Here is a 20,950-nt window from a genome sequence, read left to right as displayed (position 1 = left end):
AGAGCTGAAGCTGAAAGCTCTGCCCCTTCCAGGAAATGCCGGCGGATTGCCCCCCCACGGGCGATTTGGGGGCTCTGCAGGCCTCGTTTTGCGGTGGGGACACAGAGGATTACTTGTAATGGGAGCACTGAAGCGAACTATAAGGTAGGACACTTCATGTTCAGAAGAAATAATTAAAACTGTTAATAATGACATTTGAGGAGTTTTTTTTGTGTGAAATCCCTTATGCTTCATCCTTGTGTGAAATCCCCAGCTTCATCCTGACTTTGCCTCCTGCGGCCCCCAGATAAATTGAGTTTAAGACCCCTGCTCTAAATACATACTACTGGCCTGTGCTAGAGTTCCGGACGACGTTAAGACTCAGCAAAGGCAATTCCAGCAAGAAGTTTTGAATCAGGATGATACTATTTATTGGTTGACTTAGAAGAAAAGCAGAAAGCTTTCGGCTATGAATCCTTCGTCACACTGATTCCTTTATACTGACAAAAACTTAGAATACAGCTTATATGTCAGATTTCCAAAAAATTTCAAACCAAAACCACACACAAAATGCAGAAAAAACTCAAACGCAGTGAAAAGCTATTCCAGAAAAATGTTTGCATTTTCGCACATTTCAAGTGTGTCCCCGGCATTCAAAAATAGACAGCTTGGGGATTTCCAGATGATTTCAGGGAAAAAAAGTATGAACCTGGCCTGGCTTTTAGCAGAAAGCATTTGACATCCATACATCTGAAATCTGATTGGCTGCAGTGAAGGTCACACTTGGTTTGCCCAATCAGTGCAGCAAGTCTGACCCGCTTACTGTTAATAGATGGGATGATGGTGACTTCGAGGTCCTTCCTGCGTTTCAGGTTCCAGGTGTGATTTCCTGTTCCTGTAGAAGTAGAAGAAACAACATGGAGGATCCTCAGTACAGTTATTCATTCAAAATAGCATTATAAATATTCTGCATAATATTTCCAACAGGAAAAATATTTCTTCAAACAATCAGAACTGATCCTCAAACAACCATCCAGGGAGACATGAGCAAAAGCAACAACAACTACAAACAACATTTGTAAAGCGATTTTCTCCCGTAGGACTCAAAGCGCATAAGCATGGCTCAGACAAGCAATTGGTTGATTAGTAAATTGTGGTACAGAGAAAGAGCTCTAGTCCGGAAATGCCAGGCTAAACAGGTGGCTTTTAGTCTGGATTTGAATAACTTAAGGGATGGGGCTGTCTTTACTGGGTGTGGTAGGGAGTTCCAAAGGGTAGGGGCAGCATGACAGAAATCTCTGGCTCCAAAGCTTTTAAGGTGCACTCTGGGCGTGACCAAATTTATGGATCCTGCTGAGCTGAGGTTGCGAGAGGTGTGGTGCAGTTTCAAGGGACTCCGAGCAGTGCAGAAACTATGGAAAGATGCACATCATTTTAAAGCTCTCTTTCTCCTCTTTCCAATGATATATAAACCGCCACCCTACGCCTTTTAGTTTTCGCTATTTTCGCGATAGAAATTGCCACGGCCGCGATTTCGATCGCGAAAATAGAGAAAACTAAAAGGCGTAGGGTGGCGGTTTAGGTGTCGTCAGAAAGAGGAGAAAGAGAGCTTTAAAATGATATCCATCTTGCCATAGTTATATTGTATTACACAGGGCGACTTTTTGTCAAAGTCAGCAGCTCCATTCAGCAGAATGGAGCTGCTGACACTGGGGAAAGTGTCGTCCTGTGTAATACAATATAACTATGGCTTGATGGATATCATTTTAAAGCTCTCTTTCTCCTCTTTCTGACGACCCCTAAATCGTTGCCCTACGCCTTTTAGTTTTCTCTATTTTCGCGATCGAAATCGCGGCCGCGGCAATTTCAATCGCGAAAATAGCGAAAACTAAAAGACGTAGGGTGGTGGTTTATATATCATTGGAAAGAGGAGAAAGAGAGCTTTATAATGATATGGATCTTTCCATAGTTTCTGCACTGCTCAGAGTCCCTTTCAGCAAGGCCTTCATGCATCCAGGGCCCAGATTGTGCCCTGGGTTCACCATGTCCTGCTTTTGCTAGTGAACGCCTGGTCTCATATTGGTGTACATTGACGCTGGTTGTCGATTTTTGACCTTTATTATATACATACATTGACTGCGGGCTTATCAGACTTTTTGCTTTTTGTGGGCCTGATGAAGACTTAACAAGCTGCTGCTGTTGTCTACAGAAAAAGTGCAGTTTAATATTTTCTTAGACTTTGCTCACATCTAAAATCAAAATCGCTGGAACCAGCGGTTTTCGATTTTCTGCACAATTTTTTTTAGCGCCTCCGGCGCTTACCTGCGCGCTTTTAAATACAGCGCTTTTTTAAGTGCTTTTGAAGAGTGATTCGGTATTTTTACATCCTGATGTCCATTTACCTATACCTTCCATTGAGGCAAATCGCCCCAAAAATGGTCCAGGCAGCTCTTTGGTGAGCGGAGCGGAAACGACGTGAACACTCTCATAGGGAATCATTGTTCAATCGCTTTTAGGGCGGTTTTGAAAATCGCCGGCGCTTAAAAAAAGGCAAAGATGCCCTAGATGTGAAAAAGCCCGTATATATTTTTTTACAAATACACACATTTTTTATCTGTGGTTCCTACATTCGTTAGATGTTTACGATAATCCACATGTAAAACACTTATGCATTTGTTACTTATGTTTTACTGAGCTGAGCTCCTCCCATTTAATTGTTTTTGGCGCTACATTTGGTCTGAAGTGGACCCACATAAGGCACTACCTGAGCTTCATAAACGTCATTGTTACATGAAGTTGACATTATTGAGGTAAGCCAGCTCTCCTTTTTTCCGTTTTAGTTGTTTTTAACCTAGTTTTGTACACCTCTGGGCGCCTCTTACCCCACAACTTTCACATCTGGTTGTCCTGCGGCAAGAGAGTCCGGGGCAGGACAGCCGCACCGCACCATTGCCCTTTGCACATCACCCCGCAGCACAGTGAGCCGTCATGGTGATATGCAAAGCTCCGCCCCCCAACAGTCACGTGATCCCTGCTTTCCGGGCTTATCAACACATGCTCGCTACAGCAACAATCTAAATACTGTATATACTTGCAAATAAGCCTAATTTTTCAGCAAAAAAAATGTGCTGAACAGTTACCCCCTGGGCTTATATGTGAGTCAGTGGAGCAGAACAGTTGGCGGAGCAGGATTTGTTACTGGCAGAAGAGTGTAAGGATCTTGCACTAGTAATCTCTTACCAGCTGGCTCCCTGCTGTGTCTGTGCTCCCCATCCCCTACAACATGGGGTGCAGAGTGCACTGCTCAAGATACCTGTGTCCTCCAGCTTGTTGAGCAGAGCGTGCAAGCAGCATGTCAGCGGTGCAATGATCAGGGATTCTTCCTGTGTGGCAATCGCTCTCATATCTATGACGCCATCTAGTGGCGTCTTGAGACACATCTGTATGATCCTTGGGGCACATCTGGCTACGGGGAGGGGGGTTGGCTTGTACTGGAGGCACATCTGGCAACTGTGTCATTCACTTTTTCCTGGTTTCTCAGAGGAAACCAAGTACCTCTGCTTATACACGGGTCGGCTTATATGCGAGTATATACCGTACATTGTTGCGGTGCCACCGTCTCCAATTCAAATGTGTGCCACTTCTACCACGTGTACCTCTTGGCAGCACACTTCAAAGTCTGCGATGCCTGTACATCGTCGTAACCGCTTATGCCGTGTCGCACCGCGGCTAGTGTAGCAAGCCTCCCGGAGACTAATGGCCACGGCAATGGGGAACATAAGCAATACATGTGAAAGGGGCCGCGATCAAAGCAGGTGGTTTCAGTGCCAAAGCAGGGCGCCGCTATAGCACTAGTGTAATTGGGAGTCCAGCAATAGCCGGACCCCAAATTACATCTCCGTCTGAATTGCGACGTCTCGCAGGGGGAATGGTATTTATCACCGCCAGGGAGTTTAGCAGCAGCAGGGAGAGCCGTCCCTCGGCTCAGCCTGCGCCCAGCTCACTGGCGGCAGAACAATACGTATACGCCTCAATGATTTTCAAGTTTCAATTGTGAGGAGTGTAGGTGCTACATGAGGCGGGGTGAGGCAGTTTCCTCAGGTGGCGGAAGTGGGGGAGCGGTGCTCGCCTGGCCGTGGGTGGGGTGGGGGGGGGGGGTTGCCGAGCTGGAGGTGGTAGCAGCCAGGAAGGGGGGCAGTGGCAAAGCAGTGGGGAGGGGGGTCCTACCTCTCCTCCCTCACCTGGGTCTCCCAGTCTGCGCTCCCCCTCCAGTTATTACCGGAGTGTAAAATTATCAGGCAGCGGGCGGGGAAGCCATGACTCATCTCCTGGAAGTTCTAGTGCTGCATAACACGCTGCGGACAGTGGGGACCGAGGTGAGGGAGGAAAATACGATCGCCCTCCCCACTGCTGTCGCACTTACTGGCTGCTGCCCCCTCCAGGCTACCTATACTGGGGGAAATTATACTAGCTATGGGGGGAGGGGGGGGCGGCATCTTCACAAGTTTGCTTCAGGTGGTAAGAAGTCTAGAACCGGCCCTGTCTGCAATAATCAACAAGACTTTCCTTTGTTCAAATTGGGGTTTGCATGGACCGTAGTGTAAGTGCAGTTCCTTGGCTTGGCCAGCAGAGGGCAGCCTCTTACCTATAACAGCAGCTTCAGGTGGTAAGAAGTCTAGAACCGGCCCTGTCTGCAATAATAAACAAGACTTTCCTTTGTTCAAATTGGGGTTTGCATGGGCCGTAGTGTAAGTGCAGTTCCTTGGCTTGGCCAGCAGAGGGCAGCCTCTTACCTATAACAGCAGCTGGAACGGAACCACCGCAGGCGTAGTCTTCTGGTTTGATGACAAACACGATGTAGAACTGCCCTTTAGGGAAATCTTTCCTCTGTGGTAAAAGCATGAAAGATCATTAGCCACAGATGTAATAACACTACTGAGCTGCATATCAAACATTTGCTCTAATGCGGCATCACTAATAATTCCTTCCCTCAATAAAAAGCAATACGTAAATAAGGATTGTGAGCCAAATGTTTCAGAAGAGCGCCACTAGTGGTTTGGGTCACCCCGAGCTGCTTGGTTACTCTGTTCAATAGTTTAAGCGTTAGTGTATAAGTAAAGGACAATGACAAATAGCGTATGGGTAAATTACATTGTCAGGGTTAGTATATTTAGTTAAAGTTCATGTAAGAGATACGAAAAGTGTCAGGGTTTGTTGCAGGGCTAAAGTTACTATAGGGTTTAGAACATAGGTTAAGGAAAGTGTTAGGGTTAGTGTTAAGAAATAAGAATAGTGTCAGGATCAGTGTATGAATTAAGAAGAGCTCAGGAGATCAGTGTAAGGTTTAAAGGTGGCCATTAACAATCCAATTTCTATCAAAAAATTGTTCGAGCGATCAGATAATTCTTATCGGATGTCATCGGAATGGTTGTAAATAATCTCTGTTGATGGGCACAATTGATTATGAACGATTATAAAAACGTTGTCCGATTGGATTTTCTTCAAACCAAAATTTGGATTTTCTTGTCGGTTTTGATAGATAGGAAGCAAAGATTGGTTCGTTGCTGGTGTAGTAAACGATGTATTACGATATTTCACTTCAGAATTATCTGATCGCTCTAACAATTTTTTGCTAGAAATTGGATCGTTAGTGTCAAGTGGTTAGTGTCAAGATTATTTTTGGGGTTCAGGATAGCATGTCGCTGACCACTTGCAGAAACCGGAGATGGCTGTTGGATCATTTGTAGCATGTACACAATGATGGAGTGTGGGCCTGCTGACTGTGGCATCTGCCACGCCTCTGTACTGGCATCTGCCACACTTCTGTACTGGCATCTGCCACGCCTCTGTACTGGCATCTGCCACGCCTCTGTACTGGCATCTGCCACGCCTCTGTACTGGCATCTGCCACGCCTCTGTACTGGCATCTGCCACGCCTCTGTACTGGAATCTGCCACGCCTCTGTACTGGCAGCCGTGAACCTCCATGGCCTGTAGAGTCATCAGTGAGGGACGTACCTGGATGGTGATGGCGGCTTTCTTAGTCATAGACTGGTAGATGCCATTAAACTCCACGTTGTGGTCCAGATCATAGACGGGACACTGGAAGACAGAGCAGAGCAGAGTTATCATCAGATCACAGCTCCATGCCTGCACGGAAACTACAACTCCCAGCATGCCTACGGGTCACTGGGGGACAGAGCAGAGTGCACAGAAACTACACCTCCCAGCATCCCTATGGGACACTGGGGGACAGAGCAGAGTGCACAGAAACTACACCTCCCAGCATGCCTACGGGTCACTGGGGGACAGAGCAGAGTGCACAGAAACTACACCTCCCAGCATGCCTACGGGACACTGGAAGACAGAGCACAGCGGGGGTCATCATCAGATCACAGCTCCATGTCTGCACGGGAACTACAACTCCCAGCATGCCTACGGGTCACTGGGGGACAGAGCAGAGTGCACAGAAACTACAACTCCCAGCATGCCTACGGGGCACTGGGGGACAGAGCAGAGTGCACAGAAACTACAACTCCCAGCATGCCTACGGGACACTGGAGGACAGAGCAGAGTGCACAGAAACTACAATTCCCAGCATGCCTACGGGACACTGGAAGACAGAGCAGAGCAGGGTCATCATCAGATCACAGCTACATGACTGCACAAAAACTGAGCTGTTACCGGGGCTGATCGCGGCTGAACAGCAGACCACAGGAGGACGGCGAGGGACTCGTGCTTATGGGGCTGGAGGAAGCCCCGGGTAAGTATTGATTCTTTCTATTATTCACACTCTGGTACACTTTAAATCTCTTTTTCCCATTTACATTAGGTAAACAGGACGATTTTCAAGCAAAAAGAACCCCCGACAGCTACTTTAGCTCCGAATAATCTGTTTTATGGGTGGTGACATTTTTATACGCTTGCATTTCTATATACAGTATTTATGTCTGACTTTAAACTTGCAGTTTACGAGGAAGGTACACAAAAGTAACAAACCTTATCAAGCTGTAAACATGAAAAGTCTACAATACAGGCATATTTAGGCTGGGAAATTGCAAACACAGAGGGCTGTTTTCCACTAAACGCGATTTCAACGCATTTTACAATCACATGGAAACACCAGGACATCAGCAAAATCATTTATCTCACAGGTGTCAAACTCAAATACAAAGTGGGCTGGCATTGTAAACTGGGACCTAGCCAACCTCAATGTCTACTGGCCACCTTCCTCCATTATAATTAATGTCCCCAGGTGTCTAATGGCCCCCTCCAACCCCTATACAGTTCCCTGGTGTCTAATGGCCCCCCTCCAACCCCTATACAGTTCCCTGGTGTCTAATGGCCCCCCTCCAACCCCTATACAGTTTCCAAATTGATACACTTTTTGAAAACGCTCCCTAAAATGCTCATGAAATCACTTACAAACTGCTCATACAAAACGCTAGCTATTGCGATTAGCGATTGCGTTTTGCAGTGGGTTCCAGGCCTTACGTTGTTATCAGTTGCAGTACTTGTCTCCTTGATTATTATGTACTAGCCGACCCGCGGCGTACCATACGCCGCATAATTATTCATGCGTGGAGACTTCCTGAAAGACACAGTTGTGCAGATGGGGTGGGTTTGAGGTTATCACTGTAAAGGTAGCCATACACTGGTCGATTTGCCATCAGATCCGACCAACAGATAGATCCCTCTCTGCTGTGATCGAATCTGATAAGAGAGGGATCGTATGGCTACCTTTACTGCAAACAGATTGTGAACCGATTTCAGCCTGAAACCGATCACAATCAGGAGCAGCCCATTCCCTCCGTGCTTTTAAAGAACCCGCCGCAGTTTTACTCAACGTGCATGCGCGGAAGCGCATTTTAGCAACAGGCTTAAAAGGAACCCTAGGTGAGAGAAATATGAAGGCTGCCATAATTATTTTCTTTAAAACAATACCAGTTTCCTGGCAGTCCTGCTGATCTCTTTGGCTGCAGTAGTTTCTGAATCACACACTTGAAACAAGCATGCAGCAAATGCAGTCACACTTCGGTCAAACATGTGATCTGCATGCTTGTTCAGGGTCTATGGCTAAAAGTATTAGAGGCAGAGGATCAGCAGAACAGCCAGGGAATATGCATAGTTTAAAAGGGAATAAATAGGTTAGGCTCCATAAGTCTCTCACCTCAGTTTCCCTTAAAGGAAATTTCCGCAGATATTTCTTTTTCTCCCACCCTTCTAGCTTGCACTAAGAAAGCCTCCCCATATTTAAAAAAACTAAACTTTAGGCCTATTTTCTTAACCACCCTGGCGTTCTATTAAGATCGCCAGGGCAGCTGCGGGAGGGTTTTTTTTAAATAAAAAAAAAACTATTTCATGCAGCCAACTGAAAGTTGGCTGCATGAAAGCCCGCTAGAGGGCGCTCCGGAGGCGTTCTTCCGATCGCCTCCGGCGCCCAGAATAAACAAGGAAGGCCGCAATGAGCGGCCTTCCTTGTTTTGCTTAGATCGTCGCCATAGCGACGAGCGGAGTGACGTCATGGATGTCAGCCGACGTCCTGACGTCAGCCGCCTCCGATCCAGCCCTTAGCGCTGGCCGGAACTTTTTGTTCCGGCTACGCTGGGCTCAGGCGGCTGGGGGGACCCTCTTTCACCGCTGCTTGCGGCGGATCGCCTCAGAGCGGCGGCGATCAGGCAGCACACGCGGCTGGCAAAGTGCCGGCTGCGTGTGCTGCACTTTATTTGATTAAAATCGGCCCAGCAGGGCCTGAGCGGCAGCCTCCGGCGGTAATGGACGAGCTGAGCTCGTCCAGACCGCTCAGCAGGTTAAACTGAAACAGAGCTGAGCAAACATAAAAGTTTTATACATACCTATGTATAAAACTTTCATATTTCCTTAGCTCTGGTTTCTTTGAAAAGGGGCACTATGGCGAAATATTGTAAAATGTAATATATGTGCAAACATAGACAAATAAGAATTATGTTTTTTCCAGAGTAAAATGAGCCATAAATTACTTTTTTCCTATGTTGCTGTCACTTACAGCAGGTAGTAGAAATCTGACAGAAGTGACAGGTATTGGACTAGTCCATCTCTTCAGAGGGGATTCTCAGGGATTTATTTATTTCCAAAAGCACTTAGTGAATGGCAGTTGCCCTGTCCAACTGCCAAAAAACTGTGTAGCGAGCTGGGAGGCTGGACAGCATCATTGTTTAAAGAGGAACTCCAGTGAAAATAATGTAATAAAAAAGTGCTTCATTTTTACAATAATTATGTATAAATGATTTAGTCAGTGTTTGCTCATTGTAAAAATGTTTCTCTCCCCGATTTACATTCTGACATTTATTACATGGTGACATTTTTACTATGGGCAGGTTATGTAGCTGCTGATTGCTGTTTTGGCAGTTGGAAACAGCTGTAAACAGCTATTTCCCACAATGCAACAAGATTCACAGACAGGAAACTGCCAAGAGTACCTCGGTCCTCAGAGCTTCTCGTGGGAGGGGTTTCACCACAATATCAGTCATACAGCGCCCCCTGATGGTCTGTTTGTGAAAAGCAATAGATTTCTCATGTAAAAGGGGGTATCAGCTACTGTTTGGGATAAAGTTAAATTCTTGGTTGGAGTTTCTCTTTAAATCCTTTTTAGAGAATATCTTTATAAAGAATAAAAGCCTTGCTGAGAATCCCCTATGAAGAGATGGACTAGTCCAAAACCTGTCGCTTCTGTCAGATTTCTACTACCTACTGTAAGTGACAGAAACATAGGAGAAAAGTAATTTATGGCTCATTTTACTCTGGAAAAAACGTACTTCTTATTTGTATGTGTTTGCACATATTTAAAATGTTAAAATTTTTCGCCATAGTGCCCCTTTAATGCTGTTAATTGCAACCCCCCCCCCCCCCCCTCCTTTCTTCCATTATATGTTGAGCTTCTGATTCGGAGCCACGTCCGCTGTTGAGAATGGGACTTTTAAAGCACTTGGGCCCATGATTTATTATTTTCTGCTTTCCAAAGAGCTGAAAGTACCAGAATCAAAGAGCTCTTCCCACACTATGGCCACTGAGCAAGTCAGCTCAGGCGGCTGCAGCTCATAGTGAGCGGGGCGTGGCCAGGAGGCTCTGGAGGGGAAAGTTCTATTGTTAATATCATTTGCCGCATGTCTCTGTAAATAATGACTTTATCTGTGAAAAAAATAGCATCTGAAAAAATGGTTAATAGGCAGTACTCACCATAATATCCTGAACGGACACCACGGTGCAGGGGAAGGTTTCTGACGAGCGCACCTGGATCACCACAGAGTCCACCCCATCCGGGAACGTGTACAGGAAATACTGCAGAGACACAAGGAGACCATAAGTGACGTGTGCTCATCTCGGGTGCGACTTTCAGGTCCGCCTTCTGACATCCTCCCAGCAGGGGGTGCCGGGCGAGACGGGTAAAAATAGTGCCAGATGTGTGGGTGCCGTTTAGGTTCACCATAGACTGTAATGTGTATTACAGGCATAGTGGTGCTCAGAGGGTTAATTGGGCACTAGCAAAAGACAGAGCCCAAATACGAAAAAAAATCAGTGCAATTGTATCTTACCCCTGAGTCCATGGCGATACCGCCGATCTCGCTGCTCTGAACCCGCCGCAATTCACTCACTCTGCCATCTATAAGACGGCAGAGCTGTGTGAGCAGGTCAGGTTCATTGGCTCCAGACCACATGATCATGATGAGCCAATCACATTGGCTCCCACTGATAGACAAGGAGCCAATGAAAGTGGCTCCTGACCGGTTGACAGCACTCTGCCGTCATAGAGACGGCAGAGGGAGGAGCCTGCAGCAATGAGGCAGCGTCGTGACCAGTGAGAGAGGCGGGTATGTGCAACGATTTGTTGGGAGGCAGCGGTTTACCGTGACTGCTCTCTCTGGTCCTTAAAGTGAATGGGAACCGCATTTAAAAAAAAATGAAGCAAATACTTACCTAAGGAGAGGGAAGGCACTGGGTCATATAGAGCCTTCCGTCTCCTCTCTCGGTGCCCTCTATCCTGTGCTGGATCCCCCCGTTTCAATCCCCCTCTGAAAGGGTATTTGGAAGTCTTCGGGAGCCGCGTCCTCCCGAAGACGTGCAGCTCCATACTGCACAGGCGTGAGCGTGCAAGAGAGCGTGCTTGCGCAGGCGCAGTACAGGGCCGCCCTTCTTCAGGAGCACTCGGGCTCCCTGAAGAATTCTGAAGCCTCCTTCGGCCGGGTAAAGCAGTATTTGACTAATTTAGTCAGATACTGCTACCGGGCAAGCCAGCAGCGGAACGACGGGACCAGGAGAGGAGCCAGAAGGCTCTATAGGACCCAGAGCCTTCCTTCTCCTTGGGTAAGTAATTGTCTTTTTTTTTTAAATGCGGTTGCCATTCACTTTAAGGGGGCAGAGACTGCCGGAAGTGGTTAAAGGACAACTGTAACGAGAGGAATATAGAAGCTGACATATTTATTTCCTTTTAACAAATACCAGTTGCCTGGCTATCCTGCTGATCCTCTGCCTCTAAAGTCCCACACACACGCTCAACAGCTGTCTTTTAGGCTGCTTTCACAGTGGGACGTTACAGGCGCACGTTAGAGCAGCCTGTAACGCAGCCCACCGCACAGCAATGAAAAATCATTGGGCTGTTCACAGTGCGGACGTTGCGTTACATTGTAACGCTGCGTCACAAGACAACGTACTGCATGCAGTACTTTGGACGCGGCTGAGACGCGTTAGACTGCTTGCACATGCTCAGTAATGTTGGGGAGGAGCGGAGAGCGGCCAGGCACATGGCTAATTAATATGCACTGCACGTTATGACGTGCAGTGTTTACTTCCTGGAGCAGCCGCTCTGTGCGGCGATTGGTCGGCGGGACCACGTGATGCCGCATGCGCACAAGAGTGCGCATCACGGCATCACTGACGCCAGAATTGAGCTGCACAACGCGGCTCACTCTGACGTCCAGATCCAGCACCACCAGGCGTTGAGTTAGGGGGACGTTATGCGACCTTAACGCCCCCTCTAACGCAACGTCCTGGTGTGAAAGTAGCCTTATGCAGCACAGTTATCAAACAACTTTTCTTGTAAAACAAGTTGATACAACCCAAAAAAAGTTGCTTGCTATTGTTCACACAACTGATGAGACTGATAAGCCATCAATACAACAGTTGGATTGATGGCTTATCAGTCTCATCCGTTGTGTGAACAATAGCAAGCAACTTTTTTTGGGTTGTTTCAGCTTGTTTCACAACAAAAGTTGTTTGATAATTGTGCTGCATAAAAGACAGCTGTTGAGTGTGTGTATGGGGATTAAAATACTTTAAGTCGTAAGGTGCGTACACACGTCTGATTTTTCCCAAACGAGCGGTCATTTGGACGTCAAATCGGGAGTGTGTACAAACAATCGTTCAGCTGATAAGACTGAATTGGACCGACCCGCCAAGCGGATCCGTCAAAACCAGCGTTATCAGCTGAATGACCATTTGTACACACGCCCGATTTGACGTCCAAACGACAGGTCCGAATGACCGGTCGTTTGGGAAAATCAGACGTGTGTATGTACCTATAGACCCTGAACAAGCATGCAGCAGATCCGGTGTCCCTGACATTATTGTCAGATCTGGCAAGATTAACTGCATGCTTGTTTCTAGTGTTATTCAGACACTACTGCAGCCAAATAGACCAGCTTGAAATAGGCCAGGCAACTTGTATTGTTTAAAAGGAAATAAATATGACAGCCTCCATATCCCTCTCACTACAGTTGTCCTTTAAAATAACTTCCAGCCCCCTGCAATTGAAGAAGTAGCAACAAGGTAGGTGAAAAAGTGCTGTCAAAATTATTTTATAGTTTGCTGATGGCTTAAAGGACCACTCCTGTGAAAAAAAGTAGGCAGTTAAAACATGACAGAACTGACAGGTTTTGAGCTAGTCCATCTCCTCGTGTGGGGTTTTTCTTTGATTTCAAAAGTTTTTCCTGAATGGTAGTTTCTAAGTCTATAGTGTGCAAGTGATTAGGGAGGCTGGCTGGTAGCTTACTATTTTGGCAGTTAAACTGCTGTTCAGGAAATGCTTTTGAAAATAAAGAAAACCCTGAGAATCCCCCATGAGGAGATGGATTCGCTCAAAATCTGTCGGTTCTCTCAGATTGAAACTATTTACTTTTTTCGCTGGAGTGGTACTTTAAAGTGAACCCGACCCGAAGCTCAGCTCAAAAAGGAAGTACTTACTTAAGAAGAGGGAAGCTTCTGGATCCCATAGAGACTTCCTGTGTCCTCCTAGCTCTTGCTGCCGCTCGCCGGGGCCCTCCATAAGATCCGGGCTGTGCTCCTCCTCATGCAGGAGTGTGGCAGTGCTGCCCCAGCACCTGCACAGTAGCATGGCGCCGCTGGTGCATGAGCGGATCTGACGTACTGTGCACTCGTGCTTGAAGCAGAGCACGGGCCGGATCAGATTTCTTACAAGCCCTTGTGGGAAATCTTTGGGGGTCCACAAGCAGCAAAGGGGGAGCGGAGGATCCAGAGTCTTCCCTATTCTTAGGTATTTCCTTTTTGACCCAAGCTTTGGCTCAGGTACACTGTAATCAATTCAGTACCAGCAGTCTCTGGCCCCTTAAAGGACTTACGAGGCCAACGGAGGAAAAAAAGTTAATTACCTGCATCGTCGTTTCAGGCACGGAGGACGCCGTCCGCGCCCTCCGTGCCGATCCGCCGGGTCCCCCCGCTCATTATCCCCCCGGGCCGGCTCCCGACCCCACGACCCGGGTCGGGCTCTCCTGCCTCTCCAAAGATGGCCGCTTCCTCTGGCCGTGGCTGCGCAGTCCGCCTGGCCGCAAGTGCAGCTGCGCAGCTCTAGGGGCAACCCCCCCGATCCATGCTACGTAGCGTGGATGGGGGGGTTGGCCCTAGGGCTGCGCAGCCACGGCCAGAGGAAGCGGCCATCTTTGGAAAGGAAGGAGAGCCTGACCCGGGCCGTGGGGTCGGGAGTCGGCACGGGGGGATAATGAGCGGGGGGACCCGGCGGATCGGCCCGGAGGGCGCGGACGGCGTCCTCCGTGCCTGAAACGACGATGCAGGTAATTAACTTTCTTTCCTCCGTTGGCCTCGTAAGTCCTTTAACCTCCGCAGCGGTAATCACCAGTCCAGCTTGGGGTGGAAGAAACAAGCCAGGAGCGGTAACCCCGAGCTGGACTCGTTGTAGCTGCCGGCAACACTGTGCAGAACAATGCGCGAAGCGGGCATGTTCCCTCACCTCCTGGAGGATCCCGACGTCGGCAGCCATTCTCCTTCCTGTCCATAGAGGCTTTGCATCCCTCTGGTAAGATCGCCACCTGTCGTCATGACAACAGATGGCAATCTCACTACAGGGTTACAGCGCCACCCGGAGGATGAGGAGAGAACTGCAGCGCTGGATCCCAGGGAGGTGAGTGAATGTTAGGCTGTTGCAGATCTCCCTAGCAGCATGATTTTTTCCCAGTTTTAGAGTCTAAAAGCATGCAAAAAAAAACTACATCGCTTTTAGGCCCTAAAATCCAGAAAGAACCCTACCGCCAAGGGGGTTAAGGAGCAGAGACTTTCTGTTACAAAGCAGTGCTCACCGACATCACACCGCACGGACCCGTAACTCCTGCTGATCAAACCGCTCTCCCGGCACTGAAGCACACTCGTCCTGCTGTCTGTATGACAGCAGAGCTCCGTGAGGCAGTCAGGTGTCGATATTATTGGCTCCTGACCCTGTGGTCACTGTGATTGGCTGTGATTGGCTCACAGTGATCACAGGGTCAGGAACCAATGAAATCTGCACCTGACCACCTCACGGAGCTCTGCTGTCATAGCAACGGCAAAGTGAGTGGGCTGCAGTGGCGGGAGAGCAGTGTGACAGGTGAAAGCGTGCAGCGCGGTAATTAAAATCTACGCCATGGCAGGGACAACAGATTTCATACAGGGCATAGATTTCAATTACCAACGTCTGGAAGCAGTTAAAAGACATTTTATTGATAAAGTGTGAAAGTACAACCTAGGAGGTAACATGTATTGAATGCAGGCCTCAGGCTTCTTTCATATTACATAACGCTTGCAGGAGCCAATTTCCTGCAAGCGTTATGATCTGCGGCGTGCACGCTGGAATGTTGCGGTGCGACGCTGAGTAGCGGCGGTAGTTATAATTCACCCGACGGGAAAATGCCTGCATCGGACGATTAAAAGCCCCCAGGTGCATTGAAACCCAACGCACCCAAACGCAGTGTTGGGCGTAAAAAGTAAAATGAAAGTCGATGTTCTTTCATTTTACCTTGGTTAACGCAAAGTATTGACTTTGCGTTAAAACGCCAGAAATCAGCTCGTGTGAAAGAGCCCTCTGGGCCAGTGCACATAAAGAGCGGTTCTGAGCGTTTTTAAACACACTAGCGCTTTGAAAAGTGCTTGGCTAATGAATGTGAATGTGATGGTGCAAACCAGAGAAATTCATTTTTTCCCCAAACGCGGGTCCTGCAGCATTTCTGCTGATTTCTGAGGCGATTCAGCCTCAATGTAACGTATAGGAAAGTGGAAAATCGCTCTGAAAATCGCCAGATCAGAGAAATTTTCAAACGTTTTTGTGATAGAAGCTGTTCAGTTACAGGTCCACTGAAGCAAAACATAAAAATGCTACATAAAAACGCTCCAAAAATCGTTAAGGTTGGATAAGAAAATCGCTCTGCACATGCCTAGAATCACTTAGAAAAATCACTTCAAAAATGGCTGAGCGTTTACGATTACACTAGCACTTTTTAGTGCGCACTGGCCCTTAGACAGCTTTTTTTTCTGCTGTGATACCTTTGCCTGAGAAGGCTTTATTTGCTCAGGACACGGCAATATTTTATTTAGCTTTGTATAATTCCCATGTGGCCCTGGCTGAATCATACGTGTATAAAAAGCAGCCTGTCACTTTCCACAAATCGTCCGCCCAGAAGGTAAACACAGGAGGTAGATAAGCGGGCAGCACATGGCTGGGAGAGCTCACCTGCGGCTGGGACGGGGAGGTGCTGAAGTTAAACGGCACGCCAGTCCTGAGAGGGAAGAAGGAGAGAGGCATGAATACCGGGAACTAACCACTTATACAAACACAGCATGCATTATTACAGTAACACATTCAGGGTTGGTTCACACAGTGAGCGATTGCGCTCGCTACAGCAGTGTCACCCTATGAGGGGGTTCTCACTGCAGCATTTCGATTTTGAAACTGCACTGTCATATCTAGCTTGCTTTGTAAACACTGTAAACACACCTGAGCACAGCATAGGTCTTATTTCAGCAGCTTTTGCAGAGGGGTGAGGTGTATTTCCCTTCTCAGTCTCATGTCTCACTGAACTGCCCTCAGCCAATCAGTGAGGAGCAGGAATGTGGGAGGGAAGATAACAAGGTTCCCTCTCCTTGGCAATGTACGAGAATAGAGCCAGGCTGACTGAGATACGATTAATTACAGCAGAAACATTTATGATTATATTGGAATGCTTGCGATACAGACTGCATGCAGACTACATATAAAACCCAGAGCAGTGGGTAAATGGAATTTGATTTTGTGGCAGACAATCCTGCTTTAGGCCTGGAACCCACTACAAATCGCTATCGCTAATCAGAATCGCTAGCGTTTTGTAATCGGAGTGTTTTCTGGCGATTTTAAAAAGTGGAAGCGTTTTGCCAGCGATTGCGTAGCGATTAGCGTTTTTAACTCTGATTGGTCCTTTCAATTAATTTTAATTTTTTTTACAGTGTGCCGTAATTTCAAAACGCTAGCAAAATCGATCTGTGTAGGTTTTGACGAGCGATTACTCTAGCGTTTGTATACTTTACATTGCAGAAACGCTAAACGTTAATCGCTAAAAATGCTGCATGTCCTGCGTTTGCGATTTTGGTAATCGCAATCATTCCAGTGGAATTTGGCCCATCCATTAACATTAGCTGAGGGTTTAGGGAAATCGTGAGCGTTTTGAATCGCTCCCTAAACGCTCAGAAAATCGCTCTAGTGGGTTCCTGCCCTGACATCGACTGTCTAACTGGGAATGCGAAAAGCCACAAAGTGTGCTCAACAGCCCTTGTCATGTCACCAGTGTGGATTCAGCAGGTTTCCTGTCAGCTAAGTATAACTGGCACCCCTCCGCCCACCCTGCCATATGGTGCTAGGATGAGTTCTTATTTAAATATAGAAGTCTCGCTTGTACAAATAAATGTTTAGCTGTACACTGTGACAATAAATTACCATGACGCTGCAAATCTATAAGGGTCATAAAAACAAGCTATAGTGGAAAATGGCTGCCAGACACACCCCACGGTGTACCTCATATCTATCTATCATCTGATTGGCAGCTAGTCATCCTGTCAGGTGAAGTATCTTATCTCTATCATTTGATTGGCAGCTAGTCATCCTGTCAGGTCGTGTATCTTATATCTGTCATTGGATTGGCAGCTAGTCATCCTGTCAGGTCCTGTATCTTATCTCTATCATTTGATTGGCAGCTACTCATCCTGTCAGGTCCTGTATCTTATCTCTATCATTTGATTGGCAGCTAGTCATCCTGTCAGGTCGTGTATCTTATATCTGTCATTTGATTGGCAGCTGGTCATCCTGTCAGGCCGTGTATCTTATATCTGTCATTTGATTGGCAGCTGGTCATCCTGTCAGGCCATGTACCTTATATCTATCATTGGATTGGCAGCTAGTCATCCTGTCAGGCCGTGTATCTGTCATTTGATTGGCAGCTAGTCATCCTGTCAGGCCGTGTATCTTATCTCTATCATATGATTGGCAGCTAGTCGTCCTGTCAGGTCGTGTATCTTATCTCTATCATTTGATTGGCAGCTACTCATCCTGTCAGGCCGTGTATCTTATCTCTATCATTGGATTGGCAGCTACTCATCCTGTCAGGCCGTGTATCTTATATCTATCATCTGATTGGCAGCTAGTCGTCCTGTCAGGCCGTGTATCTTATATCTATCATCTGATTGGCAGCTAGTCATCCTGTCAGGCCGTGTATCTTATATCTATCATCTGATTGGCAGCTAGTCGTCCTGTCAGGCCGTGTATCTTATATCTATCATCTGATTGGCAGCTAGTCGTCCTGTCAGGCCGTGTATCTTATATCTATCATCTGATTGGCAGCTGGTCATCCTGTCAGGCCGTGTATCTTATATCTGTCATTTGATTGGCAGCTGGTCATCCTGTCAGGCCGTGTATCTTATATCTATCATCTGATTGGCAGCTGGTCATCCTGTCAGGCCGTGTATCTTATATCTGTCATTTGATTGGCAGCTGGTCATCCTGTCAGGCCGTGTATCTTATATCTATCATCTGATTGGCAGCTAGTCATCCTGTCAGGCCGTGTATCTTATATCTGTCATTTGATTGGCAGCTGGTCATCCTGTCAGGTCGTGTATCTTATATCTATCATCTGATTGGCAGCTAGTCATCCTGTCAGGTTGTGTTTCTTATCTCTATCATCTGATTGGCAGCTGGTCATCCTGTCAGGCCGTGTATCTTATCTCTATCATCTGATTGGCAGCTGGTCATCCTGTCAGGTCGTGTATCTTATCTCTATCATCTGATTGGCAGCTAGTCATCCTGTCAGGCCGTGTATCTTATATCTATCATCTGATTGGCAGCTGGTCATCCTGTCAGGTCCTGTATCTTATCTCTATCATTTGAATGGCAGCTAGTCATCCTGTCAGGTCGTGTATCTTATATCTATCATCTGATTGGCAGCTGGTCATCCTGTCAGGTCCTGTATCTTATCTCTATCATTTGAATGGCAGCTAGTCATCCTGTCAGGTCGTGTATCTTATATCTATCATCTGATTGGCAGCTAGTCATCCTGTTAGGTCGTGTATCTTATATCTATCATCTGATTGGCAGCTAGTCATCCTGTCAGGCCGTGTATCTTATCTCTATCATTGGATTGGCAGCTGGTCATCCTGTCAGGCCGTGTATCTTATATCTATCATCTGATTGGCAGCTAGTCATCCTGTCAGGCCGTGTATCTTATCTCTATCATTGGATTGGCAGCTAGTCGTCCTGTCAGGCCGTGTATCTTATATCTATCATCTGATTGGCAGCTGGTCATCCTGTCAGGCCGTGTATCTTATATCCAGTGTTCTCCCCAGGCTCTTTTAGCCGGGTGCTCCACCCGGCTAGATTTTGTGACCACCCGGCTGTCATCGGCTCACCTCCTCACCTATTCCTATGCTGTAAGCACAGTTGCCCTGCATTTTCAACTCGCCCCACCCGGCTACTTTTTCATGCCACCCGGCTACTATTTCATGCCACCCGGCTGAAAAAAAATTCTGGGGAGAACACTGTATATCTATCATATGATTGGCAGCTGGTCATCCTGTCAGGCCGTGTATCTTATATCTATCATTGGATTGGCAGCTAGTCATCCTGTCAGGTGAAGTATCTTATATCTATCATTTGAATGGCAGCTAGTCATCCTGGCAGGTCATGTATCTAATGCTGGGAATACACGGTTTGTTTTTGAGGTGATGAGATGGTTTGATAGATAATTTCCGACATGTCCGATCTCCCTTTCAATCCCTTCGCCGCTCAATTTCTGATAGAAGTGAATGGAAAAAGATACGAAGAACGAGCGGAAGATAAGAGAATGAGCGGCAGAAACGATCGAGAGGAGAATTAAGCGCCAGAAACAAACCGCGTATTCCCAGCATTATATCTGTCATTTGACTGGTCATCCTATCAGGGTTGTCCATCTTTAGAACAAATTTCTCTGTTCTTTTTCACCAACTTTGAAGAAGGACCCATAGAAATTGATTTTTTGGTCAGATGAGTTCCGCCCATTAAACATTTCCACAGATAATGAGCCCTGCGCTAAACTTGACGTCATCCATTATTTCCAGCAGAGGAAAGCTCGTGAAGGAAATTTGAGTTACGTGTGATTCCGTTGTTAGTCATGGAGAGAATCAGAAGACAGAAGTTGTTTAGGGAACACATTTAATGATGAGCTGTACAAGATTTCCTTGCAAGCTTTTGAAACTTTAAGGAGTTGTATCGCAATGCATCTCATCTGCCTAAATGGGATGCAACGCAAATGCACTAAATGCATGTAACGCATTAAAAGGGCCCCCGAGCAGAGGAATACAATTAAATTCTAAACTTACCTTAGGTTTCCTCCAGCCCCCTGCAGCCCACGAGTTCCCACGGCGTCATCTGGGTGCCCTCTGTGGTACCGCTGGTGGTTCCATTAGGTGACCCTGCCTGAGCTCGCACCTGGCTCAATCATGCACCTGTTGTCATAAGCCTCCTGCGCATGCGCAGTTCAGTCTTTCAAGAACTTTGCATGCACAGGACACGGCTCAGTTGCGCACAACTTCAGCCAAGGTTGCGCACCTAATGGAGCTGCCAGCGGGACCACGGAGGAGGCCCAGAGGAGGCTGAGGGACCTTGTGGGCTATGGTGGGCTGGAGGAAGCCCCAGGTAAGTTCATATTTCCATTTTATTCCTCTGCTCAGGATCCCTTTAAGCCTAAATAGGGACTAAAGGGAAGATATATGGCAAAAAAGTGCCCAATTTGGGCACTTACCTCAATAAAAGCAAGCCTCTGGATGATCTCCAGGCTTCTCACTCCTTCTCCTCGTTCCTCCGATGCCCCCTCCAAAAATCAGTTTCTAGACGACTCACGCATGTGCAGTACAACGTACCCAGTCTGACTGTGGTGGAGGAAGACTGGGGAAGTCTTTTGACGATCCAGAGGCTGCCCTCTCCTGAGGTAAGTATCCTTTTTCCCCTCCTCCAACCTCACAGATTTACTTAAATGGGATACTTAAGCCTGGAATAAAAAATGAATGTTATTCACCTGGAGCTTCTACCAGCCCCCTGCAGCCGTCCCGTTCCCTCGCAGTCATTCTCGGATTATCCTGTCCTCCGCCGCCAGATAGTTTCGTTTCCCCGACAGGCCTGATGCCTGCGCAGGACGCTATTGCGGACGGGAACGCGTAGGAGA

At 47.2% G+C, this 20,950-nt stretch overlaps 1 protein-coding gene across 4 annotated transcripts in view; it reads right to left on the bottom strand.

The window, feature by feature from the left end:
* Nucleotides 1-20,950, bottom strand: part of SIDT1 (SID1 transmembrane family member 1) — a 161,642-nt gene that overhangs the window by 50,380 nt on the left and 90,312 nt on the right. For all 4 annotated transcript variants that reach the window (XM_068270906.1, XM_068270905.1, XM_068270907.1 and 1 more), the window contains exons 6-10: nucleotides 15,964-16,009; nucleotides 10,194-10,295; nucleotides 5,997-6,080; nucleotides 4,773-4,866; nucleotides 803-874 (exon numbers count right to left, since the gene is read on the bottom strand). In XM_068270906.1, coding sequence (XP_068127007.1) covers nucleotides 803-874; nucleotides 4,773-4,866; nucleotides 5,997-6,080; nucleotides 10,194-10,295; nucleotides 15,964-16,009 — 398 coding nt within the window. The remainder of the gene's footprint in view (nucleotides 1-802; nucleotides 875-4,772; nucleotides 4,867-5,996; nucleotides 6,081-10,193; nucleotides 10,296-15,963; nucleotides 16,010-20,950) is intronic.

The sequence above is a fragment of the Hyperolius riggenbachi genome, chromosome 2 (genome assembly GCF_040937935.1).
Source record: "Hyperolius riggenbachi isolate aHypRig1 chromosome 2, aHypRig1.pri, whole genome shotgun sequence".
NCBI lineage: Eukaryota > Metazoa > Chordata > Amphibia > Anura > Hyperoliidae > Hyperolius > Hyperolius riggenbachi.
This window is presented reverse-complemented; position numbering and strand designations above follow the sequence as displayed.